Source organism: Diceros bicornis, chromosome 9 (genome assembly GCF_020826845.1).
Source record: "Diceros bicornis minor isolate mBicDic1 chromosome 9, mDicBic1.mat.cur, whole genome shotgun sequence".
NCBI classification, from domain to species: Eukaryota; Metazoa; Chordata; class Mammalia; order Perissodactyla; family Rhinocerotidae; genus Diceros; species Diceros bicornis.
This window is the reverse complement of record NC_080748.1, coordinates 53,736,864-53,756,604: the sequence shown is the minus strand read 5'-3', so window position 1 is coordinate 53,756,604 and position 19,741 is coordinate 53,736,864. Positions and strand designations below refer to the sequence as shown.

Sequence of the window (19,741 nt, the reverse complement as noted above, 5' to 3'; positions counted from 1 at the left end):
TATTATAAACAGGGAAAAAAATTATCACATTAATTCTATATGATGTTTAAGTTCAGCTACTCTTCTAAAAATAACATCAGTGGCTTTGCATGAGAAAGAGAAAAGTATAATGAGGGGGAAAAAAGAAATTTTTAGTGTATATATATTAAAATTAAAACGTCCAAACTAATCTGAATAATCACGAGAACTTGTATTCGGAACAACTATGTAAAAGAAGGAAGCAATACCAAGAATTACTTTAAAATTATCTTTCATGTGATTCTAGGAAAATTCTGATATTTAAGAATAATTGTGGAATTATTTTAATCTTTTCTTTCACAAATGTAGTAAACTGAGTTGTTCAAGTATGTATTATGTTGAATAATTGGAGTAATTTATGGATGAAAGTGTGGGCCAGTAATTTTATTACATAACAGAAAAAATTGGACTTAGGAATGGAAAATAGTTGTACATAATTTCTCATGATCTTGATATAAAATCTCCGATCTTACTAGATGAGTAATTTTCTACAATAAATATTTTATTGGTCTGTGAAATAATAGTTTATTCTGATTTTTCTCGGTATTAAGCAGCCTCTTTAACATGTGGGGCATGAGAGCATGGAAGGGCTCAGGTATTACTCCAAGGCTGCCACTGGGTCAATGATGCTGCCATTTTTGAGACTATAGGAAGATATGGTAAGGAACACCTTTAAAAAAATTTGTTTTAAAGGAAAAAGTTGGAATTGAAAAACCTGAGTCTGGTATTCAGAGAAGATATAGGGATAGGGCTGGAGATAGAAATTTGGGAGTCATTATAATGTGGATGGTATGTAAGACCTTTAGATGGGATGATATCATCAAGGGTGTGAGGGTGGCTACAGTGGAGACTCTTTCAGCTAGGGAGTGAGTTGAAATTGGGAAGAGAAAGGTCATAGGAAAGTCATCCCCAGGCCACGCCAACCTTTAGAGTTGAAAAGAATGAGAAGAGGAGATTCAGGCAAAAAAAAAAAGAGAAAAAGAGGAAAGCCAGAAGAATGTCACTGATGCTGAATAAAGCAAACTTTTCAAGGATGGAGTGATCAGTTATGGCAGCTGCTGCTGAGAATTTGAGAAGAGGAGGACTGAGAATTAACCATTAGATTTGAAAACATGGAGGCCATTGATAACTGTGACAAGGATGGTTTCATCTGAGGGTGTGGACACAAACTGGATTGGATCGAGCTGTAGAAAAAATGGGAAGTGAGGAAGTGGGTATAGCTAGAATGAATTTTACCATCTAAAACTTACGTGTGTTGTACATTATGTATCTAAATAGCAGTGCTGATAACAAGGAATTTTCATAAAGAGTTAAAGAGAAAACAAAGTATGTTACTATGACTCTTATTTCTTGTGAGTACCCACATGCTTACTATTTAGTCCAGTGCCAATTTTAGGCCAGGAAAACTAGTTTTTTCATTTTGTATCTACTTACACTATAGAATGTTCAGCTGGGTTTAAATAAATGTTAAATCTCTCATTAAAGCCCCTGGTGCTAATTTACTTGATTGCATCCTCTAGGGTACTGTGGAGGGAATATGTATGAGTTCATAAGGAGTGGATGATAATCTGGAGTAGGACAGGTTAGACGTACCTGTGTTCAAGTTCTGACTTTACTCTTCACTAGCTGTGTGACCCTGGCAAGTTACCTAACTCTTCTAAACCAATTTTCTCCAAGATAAAATGTGAATAATAATGATGTGAGGATAAAATATGATAATGTGTCTAAAGTACTTACACTTAAAGTATCTGGCACCTAGTAAGAGCTTAGACAACGCGCATGATTTTGTATTGCTATGATTACTGACTCGTTCTTGAATGGGACATAACTGAAATATTATGCAATTGAGTAAACAGAAGATAGGTCTTCTAACACAGAACAGAAAAATGAGATGCCAGAGAGTAAACCATACCTTATAAACCACAGTATTTGGTTCACGTTACTCTACACGTATTCATTTCTCTTTGTTATTTCCTCGCCTTTCATAGTCATATAAGCATAGTGGTTAAGACTGCAGGCTTTGTAAAGCGTGTTATGTCAATCCCCTGGAATTAGCTGGATCTTCCACTTCCATCGTCCCATCCTTTCTAATACCATCAGCATTGCTAGTGGTAGTGGCTAACGTGTATTGACTGCATCCTAGGTACCAAGCCCTGTTCTAAACACTTGACAACAGTTAACCCGTTTAAATCTCACAGCCTTAGGAAGTGGCTGCCATTATTGCCTCCATTTGTACAGAGGAGAAAACTGAAGCACAGAGGGGCTAAGTAACTTGCCCTAAAATGACACTGTTATAAGTGCTAGAGCTGGAATTCAATCCCAGGCAGGCTGGTGACACAGTTTGTACTCATAACCACTTCATCCTAATTCCACTGGGGACTGTAAAATAGGATTTAAGTTGTCACAGCTTTTTTGTGATGGGGGTAGTAAAAAGGGAGGATCAATATCCTTCCCCAGCAGTTCCTTAGGAATTAATGATTTGTGTTGGGTATTCAGGTTTCACATGCCACCTCTAGCCACCAGCCAATCAGGTAGGTTCATGAAGACATCGTAAAACAGAGCGATCCTATTCTCTTGATTAACTATAAATGTTAGTCATTAAAATCTAAGATTTGAGGGTCAGGTTCTTTGGTGGTTATACCCAAAGAAGGAAGAGTTATTTTTGTGTTAAGATATTTAATAAGTTCTCACATGCTTAGCAAGAAAGCTAAATTAAGCCTTGCATTGGGTAAAATTATAGACATGCTTTCTGCCTCAGATAAGGCAATGTATATAAATAGAACGGTTGGTATACATGGTTAATGTATACATTATATATATGTATACATGTATACAATGTATACTTAATGGTATAGCTTCCCTTTCTTCTATGCAATGTAAATCACCGAATGTGAGCATTTCCATCTGACACAAACTGTCAGTCTCAGAAGAGCATATTGTAGGATGCGGTATATGTTAGACAACAGTCAAGATTGCCCTTTTCTTCAGCATGGTGATTTTTTTTTCTTTCTGTACCCAGCAGTTAGTACTAAGGCCCGAAACCCTTAGTTACAGAACAAAGTAGCTTAGCAGTAATCGAGCCTGTGTGAGGCTGAGAGAAGAATAATGAACATTCCCTGCAAGCTTCCTGCCTAGATGCAGGTGCAGGAATCAGGAGGTCATGAATAATGCATGACATGCAGATTAGGTGGTGGTTTCTCCTACTGGGGTTTTGACTTTACTACCTGCCTGGCTGCTATATGTGGAAAGAAGGTAGGCGATGGCACAAAGTGTCACAATTTAAAGACCGAGCTCACAAAAACACTGCATATCCTTTTGCAGAAATAAATTTTGGGGTAGCTGAAATGCAAACCTCTGTGGTCTACTTCTAACCTGAAGTAAGCTCCAGGTTATCAGTTTACTCACTTTCTTGTTTTACTGTTTTAATTTAAGAAACCTTATAATTATTTGGTCATACGCACACAATCAAGAATTCTTTAAAGACTGTTAAACTGTTACAGAAATTATTTACTTACAGTATTTGATCTATGGATCAGTGAAATTTTGCTAAAAGATACAAATACCTAGAGAATATTGTCATTACAGATTAAACAGGCCCATTTTTCTCCTCTGATATATGTAAAGAGAAGCATCAATAAGAGAATATTTCTATCATCAGACTTCACTTGGAATTATCCTGATGAATGCAAATACTAGGGTTAAGGGGGCAGCAATAAAAGAGGTAAACAGTTCAAGGACGTAGAGTGAATTAAAGAACTGGGCTGTTACTCCTTAAAGCTTTATTTAGGCGGTAGGACTCTGATACCCCATTGGGGATGTAGGGAAGGTTCAAGATGATTTCCTGCATTTTCCCTTAGGTCAGGGGGCTTTAAGTGGGGAGACATTCTTCGGCTCACAATTCCATTTTGATGATTTTTCAAGCAGACAGACAAAAAGAAGAAAAGAGAAGAAAAAATGAACCTTACTATCTTTTGTATAATTATTATGCATTTTTATGGCATGTTTTTTCTCTCTCTCCCCAATTCGGGATACTGGAATATGAGCTGGCTTTCATTTCTAGCTGAGTCTGTCATTTCCGCTAGGCCCCAGTTTGGCCAGATGCCAAGACCAACAGGTGATCCTTGTAGCTGCAAAACAGCAGGAAGTGGGCTGTGCTTGAAAGAGACAGTTCACCAGAGGGGCTGTCTGGCCTCTCTCCATCTTTCTGCATAATTAACACCCCCTCCCCCATGCCAAGCAGAAAATCTGTGCTGAGCAGCTCAGCTGCAGCAGCCGTTGAGAAGCGCTGTGAGGAAAAGAATGTTAATAAGGGATGTTGGAAGAAATAAGCCTTCCGAGTGCAAAGTGCAGTCTGGCCCTGGATTTACAGAAAGGCTGGCCCTTCTGAGGGGCTAGAGCTATGTTTTCTGTTGGAAAAGATTTTCCCTTGCTAAACAACTATGGAGAACTGGGGTTCAATGGACCTTGGAGCCGTTGGTTCTAACTGGACTTTAAGACCAGTTTAAAATCCCTGTTTTCTTTCTTTCTTGTCTTATAAATAAAAGTAATGTCTGAGACGTAAAGAGTAAAGGTGACACAAGCTAAAAGACTGCCTAGGTCCCACAGATCCTAGTAAAGATAGAACAAAGCAGGAAGCTGGCCATGAGGAAGCGGGAAGTAGGGCATCTTGTGTTGCCAGTTAGTGACGCACAAAGAGGTGTTCAGCAGGTAGCTTCTGATTGGAAGATAGCAGCAGTTCCTGGAAACTTAAAACTGTTTCCCGTAGATGACTCCAACCCTGGAAGCTTGTAAAACAAGATGGTCTTCAATTCTCCATTATGTGGCTGAAGTTTTGAATTGACTTTGCCTTCCTCTTCCAGCTGTAGAGCATCACTTTAGAAGGCTTTTCTCCTGGAAATACCTGTTCATCCTTCCTTTCTCCCCCATTCCCACAGATTCTGTTCCTGCACATTGGGATTGTAAAGGAGGTTATTGTAGGGGAGGAAAAGAAACTTTTCCCCTACCCTCTCGGCTTAATTGTCTGGGGCCCTGCAAATTAAATTGACAAAAGGCAAATTAGCAAGAGGAAAGAACAAACAGTTTATTTATACATGCAACACGCACACATGCCGGAGTCCTCAGTGATGAGTAACTCAAAAGGGTGGTTAGAATTCGGGGCTTATATACCATTTTAACAAAAGGTAATAAATTGTGGGGAAGTGAGTAGTCAAAAGAGAAAGGGATCTGGGCTTCTACAGAGGTAGACTGTAGGAAGGTGACTAAGAAGTGTATGGGGGAAAATAATGGTAATTAAGGGTTATTTATGCAGACGCATCTCAGTGCCATCCCTGGTGATAGGAGTTGCATGTTGTACTGCTCTTCCTGGTACGGGAGAGAGGGACACCTTTACAAGTGAAAATTTCCATTACAAATGGGAAATTTATGTCCTGCTTTTAGGCATATAAAGGAAGTGGTAGAGAGCTCCTCCCGTGTCTACTGTGTCTCAGTTGCCTTAAGCTCAAAATAATCCTTATTACAAAGTAGCATATTTAGGATTTTGCTATTTTGGGGTTGCATATCCTGATTGCTTTTATTATCTTGCTTTTTAGGGTTTTAAATCTAGAAATTGACTGAGGGGGTGTGTACTTAGACTGTCTCTTTGTGCCTCCCTTGTGGGAACATACCAAAAAGGACTGTTCGAAGGCAGGCACCATACCTTACATTACTTTTACCTGCTCCTACACCTGGCAAGGATTTAGGTATTCAGTAACTTTTTGTTGGACTGAAGGAATGAATCAGTCAATTAAAACTGGCGGTCCTGCTTTTGGAGGTCTTCACAGTGAACAATTGTGACAAACTCTTGTTGCATTAAAAGTAGTAAAGAGGAAAAGAGAGACAGCAGGTTTGCAAGCATAGAAGTTTAATTTCATCCATATAGTAAGATGTGATCAAGTTCTGGAGGATTTTATATTAAGCAAATCTAGAAGAGGTTAGTTATAAACCAGATCCCTTTTTATTAGCTCATTTGTAATCGTGAATATGCTTTTTCAGTGACTGGATTACTCTCATCTGCCTACAGGGTACATCCATCCCCAGTATCCAGAGTCCGGGGAAATCGAATGAATAATCAGAAGTTTGCTTGGTGAGTATACAGTCTAAGTTATGAGAATTTATAAGTCTTATGGGACATTTTAATAGGGCTGTGTTAAAGCAAAAGAGGACAATTCTTACTGCTCTATAGAGAATGCAATTTTACTAACTGAACTATGCATTGTCCCTTTCCTTTGGCAAGTTCTAAATAAACACGATAGAGTTCCTTTGCAGCCAAAACTCTTCCTCACCAAAAACCAAGTGCAACATTTTTTTTCTAACAGATATGGTATATTTCCCAGGATTATCAACTGTTACATTTTTAAAGAATGTTTCCGGGCTGGCCCCGTGGCGTAGTGGTTAAGTGCATGAGCTCAGCTGCTGGTGGCCTGGGCCCAGATCCTGGGCGCGCACTGACGCACTGCTTGTCAGGCCATGCTGTGGCAACATCCCATGTAAAGTGGAGGAAGATGGGCACAGATGTTAGCTCAGGGCCAGTCCTCCTCAGCAAAAAGAGGAGGATTGGCAAGGGCTGATCTTCCTCACCAAAAATAAAAAATAAAAAAAAGAATGTTTCCCTTTTTTCGAAGATACTATAAGCTTTTTAGTGAGAGTTAAGCAACAACTCAGATTTTTCTAAAGTGCCAACTTCCACTACTCATGAAGATTTTCATAGTTAATTAATCTATATTAATTTTGGTGGTTACGACTTAGATTCTTTTTTCTGACTTTAGCCTTAAATATCTAGGGATTTTTTTTTTTTAATTTGGGGAATGCACAGATCTTCTTTCACTGACTAGTTCTTGAGTAAAAATATTGATGGAACTTACCAGAAGTGAACTGAAAAGTTATTTATACCACAAAAATGTTGATTATTGATTCTTTAAAGAGGCAATTTAAGGTGTTTCACAAATGTTTCATGTGAAACAAAAAAACGAATTAATGTAGGTTTAAAATCCGTATTTGTTTACATTACTCTATTCCACAAAGTTAACTTTTCTACACATAATGTATCTTCAAAAAAAGGAAAGAAAAAAATTGAACTGTGTACTGTATTACTTCAAATGTGAATGGAAATTCACAGATCTCCATTTTTACTTCATTAAGTTGTGCTTAGAATGGGATTTTGATTAAAACTATGGCTTTTTTTTTTTTAAATATGGGAAGATGATTACCAAAGATTGAGCTCCCAAATTAATTTTACTCCTAAATCAGGATTATTTTTAGACACAAAATAACGATTCTTTGAATTTGAATAGGGCCTAATCAGTTCGCCTCCCCTCCTCTATTAAATCTAATTAACCCTCACAATAGCTCGGTGATGTTGTTAAATATTATGCTGTTCTTTTTCACAGAGGGGGAAGTGGCGCACAGAGGATACAGCCATTTGCTTACACACTGTCCAAAAGCTGGGGCATCCTTCATGGTTTCTCACAGTCACTAAAACGTATTGTCCCCTGTCAGACCCGGAAGGCTGAGAGAATAATAATGCTGATGGCCATTACATAAAAGGAAAGGGAGAAATCAGGTCCTTTCTTGACTGCACGGAATTGATATTTCTTCTCAATACAAGGCATGTTGTACTAAAGAAACCTTATTCCGTGTAAAGAATATGAGCTGCTCAAGTGAGCAACATAAGCTAATGGATAGAGTACAACATTGTCAGTTATGAGATCCAGTTTCTACAGCTTATTTCTCAGTAACTAAATGTGGAACACTGAATAAATAACAAATTTTCTTTCTTTCCCTTTTTCTTTCTGGAGTATCGGAATACCATAAATTGTTCCTACATAATTCATAACACATTATTTGGTTAGTAAGTTTAAACCACTTTTATCTCCAGGAAAGTAATCCATGAAAAACAAAAAGGACTTTTACTACTAGCTTTGAGAAAATTCAACTTTTATTTATTCAGCAACATTTATTTACAGTTCCTGGCACTGTGAAAAACACTGGATTAGAAAGATAAATAAAACATAGTTTCTATTCTCAAGAGACTCAGTGTCTTATAGGGTGAGAGTGTGTGTGTGTGTGAGGGTGTGTGTTTGTCACACATATATAATATACGATATTATATGATATCATACAAATAACATATAATAAAATGTGGATAATGCTCTAAGTAGATATATTTAAAGTATAATGTTCAGAGGTAAATGTTATCAACGTTGTTTAAGACCAATTTGAGAGTGGGTAGTAGAGAAGGGGGAAAGTATAAAGGAAGGAAAGGACTGTCAGAAAACCCGTCCCAGAGAAGTTTTCTGAGTAAAGACCCAGAATTAGTAGAAAAAAGCAGAGAGTTTGAGATATTGTTTCCTTTATAGATTGAAACACATATACAAGGACCTGGAGACGTTTCTAAATTAAGTATTGTAAGAACATACATGGATTTAATACATGTGCTTTATTTGGTCTTGAATTAGTTAAAATTTCTATTATATATACTACCTTGAATTTTTCTTAAGTAAATACTGTGGGGCTGGTGTATGGAAATAAATCGCCTGGCTAGGAAGAAGCCGGTGACTCACCCAGCATCTACATCTAGTTAAGTGGTAAACACTTGCTATTTGTTTATGAAATATTGGCTCTGAAAATCCAGAAGGTTTAAATACTCATGCTGGCAGTGGAGATGAAGGGAAAGTGATAGTTGCTCTCCCCAAAATAGAAGTTTGGGATAATTTATAGAATTAGATGTCGCGTTCAACACTAGCTTGGCTGTGGCTTGAGTTAGATCTGCAAACACTATACATGAGTGATGTTGGACGATTTTGTGAAGTTGGGTTAGCAAATGCTCCAGTCAGTTAAAAAAATACTGTTCATCAAATAACCAGTTAAACCCCAGTAAAAGTTGAAAAGGCTTGAACTTATAAGTTATGCATAAGAAATGCATGACACTTGGTAGGGTGTAAGCGTCCATGGCTGTGGTTGAACTTTCAAACCAGCATTTATTACTGAGTAAAGATGGTTTAAAGTATAAGTAGTGTTTTTCTTTGCATAATGTTAATATGAGAGCCGCATCCACTGGCCTCATTCCTGTGGCATTTCCTCTGGAGCTGAAGAAATGTGTGGAAAAGAATGTCTGTTCAAGGCAAACAAGCCTGCTGGAAGGGAAAGAAAGTGTGGTAACAAATGTACATATCCAGGGAGGAGATGAAAGCAAAGCACCAGGATGTAAGGGATCCAGTGACAGATGTTAGGATGGAGCCAGCTTTGCTATAACCATATGCTAATTCCCAGGGATTAAAGAATGGTAATAAGAACTTCTTGCAGGATGTATTAGTACTGCAATAAAGAACATGAGATCATTGTACAACTCACTTAATATTTAATTAATCAAAGGTAGCAATCCAGGCCAGACATAAACTCTGTCCATCAGAATGGCACTCCATTCACTGCCACCCCACGGTAGTAATATTTGTTTAATTCCCCCCCCCCCCAAAGCCCCAGTAGATAGTTGTATGTCACAACTGCACATCCTTCTAGTTGCTGTATGTGGGACACAGCCTCAGCATGGCAGGAGAAGCAGTGCGTCCGTGGGCGCCCGGGATCCGAACCTCGGGCCACCAGTAGCGGAGCGCGCGCACTTAACCGCTAAGCCACGGGGCCGGTCCAATAGTAGTAATATTTGTTGATTTGAGGATTGATGAAGCCTTTGAGGTTTGGCATTCGAATTCCATTCTCCATTTCATGTGTCACATCTCTCCTCTTTCTTTCATCATTGTCCTTAAGTAGAGGTGATCACACCTTCCTTTGTCCAATAACTATATAAACCTTTTTTAGAGTATTTGCCACTCTTTCTTGTGTACAATAATGCCAGCAAAAAATATTTTGCTGCATTTGGGGCAAAAGGGGGGAAATGGGGCAAACCTTATCAGAAAGTTGAATGTGCATATAGACTTTTGTTCTTTACAGATTTTTTGCATGAAGCTATTATATTCTGATATCAAACACAGAGTGGCTGTTTCCAAGTCATCTTTCAGCTGTTTTATTTCCAAAGAGATAATAGAAATCTGGAACCTGTGTTTGGTGTGCCTGTGTAGGTTGGAGCAGGACAGGGAGGGGCTTGGTGGGGAATATCTCTGAACTGAACATTAAAGTTGATTTCAGGCTCCAAAAATTTCTGGGATCAGTGTGAGTATTCCACAGACATACTCATTAGTATATGCTTATTTTTAGCTTTTCACCCTTTCTTCTCACCTCTCTGCTTCTCCCCCCACGTTGTTCTGTTCCTCAAATTTTCAAGGTTTTGGGCATATGTTTGATGATGGTGGTAGTGGTGGTTGTGCTGTGCACCCAAAATGTCTGTTATCCTATTATGGGCTATTATGTAACAGTGGTAGTGGGTGACTTTCTGGGCTACTTATGTAATGACATAGGAAATAAATTATTATTAATAGGAATTGTCATCAGTAAAATAGAAGTAATTTTCTCTAACCAACTGGATGCTGCCATTACCAGTCTCAATTATGATTTATTTCTTACCAACATCCCCGAGATGTTACTTAGCTATATACACAAAGAAGCTCTAGTTTTAACAGAGTATTTATGCAAATGATGACACATTCTGAGTGTGAATCACATTTCACATTTGGATGTGAAAAAGATCTGTGTCACATATTTTTGTGGAGGGCAGCAAGAGCCTTTTCACACTTTGATGTTTTATTGTTGGATATATAGTGCTACAATGAACCTAAATATTTATACGCATAGAATTGCAAATGTTAGACATGACTTCACAGAAACTTTCTGAAGGATGTAACTGGTATGGATTTTTGTCATAAAAATAATAAGATTCCTTCTTGTTTAAACCTTTTGTGTTAATAGAGGAAGGCACTCAAGTTATTGATATTGGAAACCTCTCAGAAAGCTGCGGTAGAAACAGCCCTTTAATGAGAGACAGAGCATTTCCAAATGTAGTGGTTATCAATTTCCGAGCCGTAAAGGAAATATAGCATCATCACGTTCAGTTCAACTCCTCACTTTCCAAATGTAGAAATGGAAGCCCAAAGATAAAAATGTAACATGTCAGATGTGGACATAAACCCAGGTCTCTGCATACCTGTCTAGGCATCTTTCTGCTACGTAGCAGTTAGCTACCTGTGGGTACAGCACGAGAAATGCAGGATTAAATAAGATGATGTTTAATTCATTACGAGCTAAGCAGAAGGCTTTTGTCTGGGAAATTCCCATGATATAGATGCGGGGAGAGAAAGGAGAAATAGGAGAGGCCTAATGACATTGCTGCCCACTCCAATACGTGGCGGTTACTCCCTGCCAGAATGTTTACTCATCATCTTGCAGATCCTTGCATGCTCATTATTTATAGATAATATTGATTATGTTATTTTAATTACCAGAGCAGTCTACTGCCTTGCTTTTTGACTTACAGGGCAAAAATTATGACAATAAGTATGGACTTTAATCTGTGAAAGTTCCAGTTCCCAGAATGGTTGCCTGGCCTTCACGGTTTTTTTAATCCATATGTTTTGGCAAATAAGTAACAGCAGGTTGCCTTTGGATTTAGTTTGAAAGCATGCTCTTTCCAATGTTTGATAAGAGATTCGGAAAATGGGCCGTAGTTCATGTAATCATGAACCAGTTTGCAGTTTCTCTGTACACATACTGAATTACAGTGAAAAAAGTGCCCCCAGGGTGTTGCTACATATTAAATCCCTCCAAATTCACATCTTTTTTTGTTATAATCCAGTATTGGCCATTAAATTCCTTAATTACTTCCCCCACCTCCTCAAAATTTAGCTTGGTGACAGTTATTTATACTATAAACTTGTGTACCATCTCTTAGATTGACCTTATTAAAGACCTGTGGTCTAATTTTCCTAAATTCTCTATTACCCAGAATTTCAGCAAGAAACCTCATGATAAAAGTGTTTCACATTCCTGTTAGTATCAGCTGATTTTTGTTTCTAGTGTTGCTTCAGTCACAATAAAGATGATTTGGGGGGAAAAAATTAAAGTAGGTTATTTCTGCAATTTTGTCCTTAATTATAGGAGAATTAGGGCTCTAAAATCAGGCTGAGCTGTAAAGGTCACCACCTCTGAGACATTTTTCTGTTAAAAGTCCATGAGTATTTTGTTTTTACCAACCTGCTGCTCAGAATCATATTAGTGTCTTACTGAATACCTGATAGAAGAACCTATAAAAGGGCATGTCAGTATACTCTTTGTTGATTCCTGGCATCTTTTCGCCACTGTAGCTAGGTATGGTACTATCGTGTAATAAAACATCTTTGTTGTTTTAACTAATTTTAGCATAACTGAGAGATATTCAGTATTCAAAAGGACTTGTTTGAAAAATCCAAAAATATGTGGACACTGAACAACATGCTTCTAAATAACACATCGATCAAAGAAGGAATCTCAAGAGAAAGTAAAAATATTTTCAACTAAATGAAACTGAGAACACAATTTATCAAAATTTGTGAGATGCGTCAAAAGCAATGGTTAGAAGGAAATTTAGAGCATCGAATGCCTATATTAGAAAAGAAGAAAGATCTCAAATCAATAATCTAAGATTCCACGTTAGGAAATCAGAAAAAGGAGCAAATTAAATCCAAAGTAAGCAGAAGAAACAAAATAACAAAATGAATCGTTTGTAATTCTGAGATTTCTAGCATATGTTTCGTGTAATTGTCATTTTTTTAGGTTGGTTTTATACACTTAAGGATATTTAGAATTACACAATCAAGAATCCTGATTTACTCTGGGAAAGCTACTTAAACTATAGCTTTTTATAGAGTTTTAAATTGTTCATTGTGCGTTATTTTCCATCACAGTCTCCTCCTGTTAAACTTGGTCAGATGTAGAACTTTAAAATAATGGTCGTGTTGTAATGAAACATGAAGAACAAGGGGATTGGGGAATCTTGATGAATAATCGAGGAAAAAACTGTGTCCCAATATGAAAAAAATGCATCTATGACAGCATCAGTATAAATCATATTATAATTAACACATCAAATTAAAATGAAGAAAGATCTTATTTTATGTGTATCTAGAGAAGCTGCATTTTTTATTAGTCTTTCATAGTATTTTTCAGTGGATATATTTGGGCTAAAATATTAGCTGACCACAGCTGTCTTCTAAATATACATTTGAAAGAATAATGACTAATTTTGAGACCCAATCAGAAATCCTAATGTGTTCTTGGATATGCTGGAAATGCTGCTCAGGATAGTAATCGTAAGGGGATTCCTCTATGAGAATGGTGGGTATACCAGCAGTTTTGTTTTGATTTTCATCCCTCATATTTGCAATGTCATCTTTCAAGCTGTGGAGATTTCTCTGTCTACTCATGGACAGTGAACTAGGAATTTTCAAATTAAATGTATTCTCACCTTCCTGTAATTTTTCTCAGCTGATCACTAGATTTTCATAAAGTTTCTTAGTAATTTCCTTAAAATTGACTATTTATTACATTTATTAGTATAGCACTAGGTTATCCAAGGTAGAGTCAATAGCCTCATAATTAACATATTTCTTTTAATCAGTTTTAAGAGAGCAGTAGATTAAAACCAACCCAATATCACACAGATTTTAGTCACAGCTACTCCATATAAGCCCACTGCTGATAAGCAGCTGGAGGGCTGAGAATCCTGCTGGAATCCTACTGAGATCCGCTGTCTGCTTGTAGCCATGACCTCTATCTAAATTTTCGTTCCATTTAGTCTCCTTTATCAGGTGAGGTTCCTTTGTTGGAAGTCATGGAAACTGACTGAGTCTGGCCAACTTAAGCAAAAGATAATTTTGTAGAAGGACATAAGGTGGGTTATGGAGTCAAAGGGAAAACAGAGGAGCTGGGCCTCAAGAAACACAGGAAGCAGGACACACCCAGAGTCCAGGGAGCAAGATTCAATGAGCAGGTGCAGGCCTAGAGTGAGTCAGCTCCAGCTCCTTGATGTCACCTCCTCAAAATCACAATAGAAGCCAGAGTCTGATCCGCCCCAGCCTGGCTCAGGTGTCCTGCCCTTGGCCCAGGGAGGAACAGTGCCTTGGTTAACAATCACACTAAGACTGCATGTAATGAGGAGTTTCCCAAAGGAAGAGGAGGTGCTGGTACCAAACCGTGATGAGAAAGACTACGCTTCATAAACTAGCCCCATCATTCACCCTACTATTCAGTGAACTAGAAGCTGTTATTAAAGGTAGTAAATGAACTTTAATTTTATTCCTTGGAGGCCATCTTTTCTTATATTTTGGATGATAAAGGTGCTCTACAATTAGTGACTAAAATAAGTGGCTTCTCTCAGGTCTTACTCTTTAGCCAAAACATAAGAAGAAAGTATAATCAAAATAGACTCCATTCTTCTTGAAACTTATAGTTTTTGATCCTAATCCTCTCAAACCATCCATTTTCCCAGAAATCCTACTTTGAATCACGTATTTAAAAATGTAGCCTTTAAAACCAAATACACATAGTTATTGTGATAAGATACATAAAATAGTCAAACCAGAGGAACCTGCTATGAAATGAATAAAGCTCGAGTCTACAAGCTTGGGTTCTGGTATAAATTTGTCACTTATACTAAATTAGTCTTCGTGCTTCCTGCACTTCAGTATTTCTATTGAATGAATAAATGAATGGTATCTGACCTAAACTATTCAAATTAGGTCTTGGGAAGAGTGCAAAAGAGATAGTACTCTTCATAGCATCACCTTGAAAGAAAGTGTTTCATAAACCCTAGATATTAGCCCACAATCAAATGTCAACTTTACATAAAAGGAATGTTTTTACTACCCCAAGTGATTCTTTGACACACCTAGAATTTATAATAGCCTCAAATGAGGCCATAATTTACTTCAACTCTCTTGGGTCCTTCTTAATGCTAACAATTTAGAATCCTGAGCAGGTGAGTAAGGTAGGTAGGACTGTGGTTTGATACATTAGGTAAATGTGTGTTCCAGAAAGGGCACATGTTACATCTAAGCAGAAGTGATAACTTTTTAGGATATAGGTGGAGCCAGTTTACTTCAGTGTCTGTGAAGGCCAAATAAACAGAAGGGTAACTCTGTAGGTTACCAATTTTATTTGATGATTAAATCTTCTCTTCCGTCCTGTAATACATTTTGAATGCCTTCATAAAGGGACATATCATGTTAACATCCTTTAGAAAGCAATGATTTAAATCACCCATAGGATTAAATTAATGTTATTGTAAACTAGAAATCTCTCCAGTTCTATCTATTTTCTCATTCCTGTACTCATTACCTTTTTTCTTCAGAGGACTGTAACGAAAAAGAAACCTTGCTTTCCTTAGAGTTTGCAGTTGATAGGTATGGGGAAAGAAAGAAAATAGCTTTCTATTATTTTTCACTTTAGCCCTGAATTATTTTGTACTCTTTGAAGAACCCTGTAGCTTAACTGCAAGAATGGACTGATTTCTTACAGTGAAAGTGGCTTACAGTAATCTCCCCCAAACTTTACAGGCTGTGAAATATTTATTTGGGAAAGAGAAGGAAGTATGGAATTAAATTGGAGGTAGGAAACAAAGGCCAAAGGCAACCCTATTGAGAACAGAAGAAAGTTGCTGCCACCTAGAGGTAGAAGTTGATAAATTAAGAGTGTGCTGTGAACACTCATGAAATGATCTGGAGAGTCGACATTGGTCATATCATCACAGCACTGAAATGCAGCCGGTTGACTCAGTCTCTACCTCTAAGTGGGACTAGACTCCTTCTGTTCCCTTCTCTCTTAGTAATGTGCCAATATTTCCTGTGAAATTTTACTGACCCTAATGGGTTTTTCTATTTTTTCAAATAGTAGCCTTGTTATTGATCGTAAAAACTTATGTTAAGTCATTGGAAGTCTTCCTTCTGTACATCACAATCTCAATTATTTGGAAGAGTCATTATTACCCTGGGTAATAGAGAATGCCTTTGCCATAATCCACACCGTCTTGTGAGTATTACCTCAGGAGCTCCTCAAAGGCTCCATTCTCATTGAATTGTGTGGCTGGTGCTCTCCTGTCTCTTGGGAAAGTGTAGGTAGAAGGGAAACCCGTGAGAGGAGAGCAGAGAGTCCTGGGAATACCATTAAGAGGAAGGGACCCTGAGATTCACGTGAGCTATGCTAAAACCTAAAACCAATGCAGCACCAGCCTCAAGAATAATGAGGCAGTTCAGCCCATTTTGATTCTGGTTATTAGGCACTGACTGTATGTAGATAGCACTGACATTTTTTTTAATTGTCTTGTCAGGACATTTTTAATGGAAAAGTCTACCTCCTAAAGAAGCCTAGACAGCCAGAAAGGTTGTGCTGCCACATTTGCCTTGTGATCCTCTTTCCAGGACTGCCTTATTGCACAACCCCAGGGGGCACTATTCACCTTGTAATCTATGTGAAGGGTGCCTCCTGGAGCACTAAAGCAAAACATATTGACGTGGAAAGGTGAGAAAACGTGAAGAGAATGTGTTGTGTGAGTTTACACATCTGCCCCTCTCCCCTCCCCTGAATGGGAGACTTGGTTGAATGTTGTTGATGATGGTGATGGTGGTTTTCAGCGAGGAAATGGCTTCAAAAAATACCAGAAGGTTTCAGCAGTAACTTATAGAAAATGAGGATAGCAATCAGAGTGTTCTTTGTTTATTTTAAACCCTACTGCTTCCTTAGTAGCCAAATCTCTTCTCTACCTGGCTGCCCTGTGGGCCTTCACTTGTTTGCCGTTTTTGCTCTTTCTTTTAGCCTGTATTTACTTTGTTACAATTTAAGTATTTACATTTTATGCTGCTTACAAACGTGATCGCTTTTGAAATTGCCAGAAATTTTTTTTTTTACTCAATACTTTTTTTTTAAATTGAATCATTATTTTTCTAGAATATTTGTGTTCATTCATTTGTTCATTCAGTTAAATTATGGTGCCCACCATGATCTGGCTGCTTTTCTGCGCTCTGGGGACTGTATTTCTTTTTTTAGCTGGGGAAAATTCACCCTGAGCTAACATCTGTTGCCAGTCTTCCTCTTTTTTTTTTTGCTTGGGGAAGATTAGCCCTGAGCTAACATCTGTGCCAATCCTCCTCTATTTTATATGTGGGTCACCACCACAGCATGGCTAACGAGTGGTGTAGGTCTACACCCAGGATCTGAACCTGCAAACACTGGGCCACCGAAGCGGAGCACACAAACTCAACCACTATGCCACGAGGCTGGCCCCTGGAGACACTGTGTTTAATCAGACAAGTGAGGCCTCTGCTCTCATGGAGCTTACCCTGTAGTAGAGAAAGATAGATGACCAGCAAATGTCTGGTAGTGAAAGTGCGCTGATGAAAATATAACAGGGATATGATTGGGGATGACTGGAAAGCCATCCAAGGGGTTTGGTCAGAAAAAAGCCTCTTGAGAGGAGGTGACACGGAAGCTGGGAGCTGAATGAGAAGGAGCCAGCTGCATGAGGATCTGGGGGAAATTATTCCAGGTGCTAGAAACAACTGACACAAAAGCCCTAGGATGGGAACAAATGTGGAACATTCAGGGCACATGAAAAAGTGAGTGAGGGGTGGGTGAAACAAGATAAGGTCAGAGAGGTTGGCTGGGGCAGAAGCACGCAGTCTGTAGTTGGGGTGTAATGGGAGCCATGGGAAGAGAATGAAATGATGAGACATATTTTAAGGCTACCTCTGGCTGCTTTGTGGAGAAAGGATTATAGGAGTGGAGGCAGGGGAATGAGTGAGGAGGCTGGGGCAGTGGTTGAGGAGAAAGGACGGTGACTTAGACTAGAGTGGTATCAGTGGAGAGAGAGAGGTGGATGAAATTAGGATGTGTTTTGAAGGCATTGTCAACAGCAGTTTCTTATGGAAGGAAATGAAGAAAAGAGAAGAATCGAGGAGGACACCGGTTTTTGTCTGAGCAACTTGTGGTTGTGGTTGGGAGCGTGAAGGAGAGGGCAAGTCTATAGATACAAATGTGGACACCACTGGCGTATAAATGATATTTACTGAGAGTGTGTGTGCCTATATTTGATGATGAAGGACAGAAAGTGTTTGAGATGAAGAAAATATGAAGATAAAAATGTTTGCAAAATATCGACTGGTGGCTCTAAAGTACAGTGGTTAAGCCACAAATACCCACAGGTGAATCAGACTGAACCTGTAATGATGTGCCTAAGGCAGCGTGTGTGTGTCCTCAGGATGCAAACAACTGTTAAGTTTCAGTCAATTTCTTTACCTCACCTCTGCATACTATCAACAGCCCATCATAAAATGATGCTGCCTGCCCCGGTATATGTCTAGCCCAGGGCTGCTTGGCGAGACACCCCACCTCAGCCTAATAAATAGATCTTAATACATGAAAGCATCTTTTCCCAAAACACCAACTACCCTGACCTCTTTCTTCCACAAAAAGACTTTAGCACTGGAAAAGAATCTATTTGTTCATATCCTCCAAGCCCAATTTTCTTTCTACTCCCCATCCACACAATCACCCAAGCCAGAAGCCTCATAGCCTCATAGTAACTCCAACTCTGTCAAAACCAACCCGCATTCCTTCTAAATATTTCTTGGCAGTGTTGGCTCTTCTTCATCCCATGTGCCCTCATCCTTTCTAGCTTGAAATATTAACCTAAGACCTAACTGGTCTCTGGATTCAGATTCTTTCTACTCCCCCTCACCCCATATCCAGTTTTCGCCGTGCCTACAGTGATGTTTGTAAAATGCAAATGAGATTGCTCCTCTCTTTACAACTCTGCCCTGCCTTGCCATTGCTTAGAAGTCCAAAGCCCTTAGCACAACTTTTGAGACCCTTTGCAAGACAACTCTTTTCCTCTTTTCCCACCTCAGTTTTCCTGAATTTTTCCCATCCTCCATGGATCAGACGTTCCAGCCACACTGAACTTATATTTTCCAAAACACTTTGATCCCCAAAAGTAATTCTAGAAGACTCAGCTTAAGAATTCGCTTCTGTGCAAAGTCTTCCCTATAATTTCGCTTCCCATCAGCCTTTTTCTTCCTCTCTCATCCAATGCCACTTTATGAATTAAATTATCACGCTCATCATGAATTATTGTCATCATTTGTTTGCCTGTGTGTAATGATCTTCCCACCTTCTCATCTCCAGATGGAGACCCTCCATTGTGAGGACCATCAGTTTGGCTTTCAGCACGGCACGTGGTACATCAGGCTCAGGGCATGTATGTGGATCAATGGAATGAGTAATCTCTTTCAACCTCCTTATCTTCTTGATAGGAAAACTGAGGCCCAGAGAGTTTAAAGAATTTTATTTACATTTACACAGTGAATTTGAGCTAGGATCAGAACTTTGATCTCCTGACTTGGGTGGTTTCCCCTTCACTTTTTCATGCCTGTTTCCCATTCCTTATGCTGTATTTTAACAAAAATAGAAGAAATATTCAGATTCAGAAGGCCACAAGAATTTTTTCATGTTAAGAACATTTTTAAACGTTGGTTACATCATCTCTACCTTTTCTCTGCTTATAATTGTTACACTGGGCAAAATGTTTGAAGGATGATGATAGAATACTGACCTGAATTTCAGAGATTTGATGCCTGTTCTGTCACTCTAATTATGTGACCTGGGGCAAAATGGAGTCCCTCATGCCTGCTCTTGCTTATATATTTCACAAGGATGATATGAAAATAAATGGAGGAGATTATATAAGAAAGTACTTTATGCTATGGAGGGCAAG

At 38.5% G+C, this 19,741-nt stretch overlaps 1 protein-coding gene across 13 annotated transcripts in view; it reads left to right on the top strand.

Annotated features, from left to right (window-relative positions):
• Window positions 1-19,741, top strand: part of KLF12 (KLF transcription factor 12) — a 420,215-nt gene that overhangs the window by 343,340 nt on the left and 57,134 nt on the right. For all 13 annotated transcript variants that reach the window (XM_058548296.1, XM_058548302.1, XM_058548300.1 and 10 more), the window contains one exon: window positions 6,077-6,139. In XM_058548296.1, coding sequence (XP_058404279.1) covers window positions 6,077-6,139 — 63 coding nt within the window. The remainder of the gene's footprint in view (window positions 1-6,076; window positions 6,140-19,741) is intronic.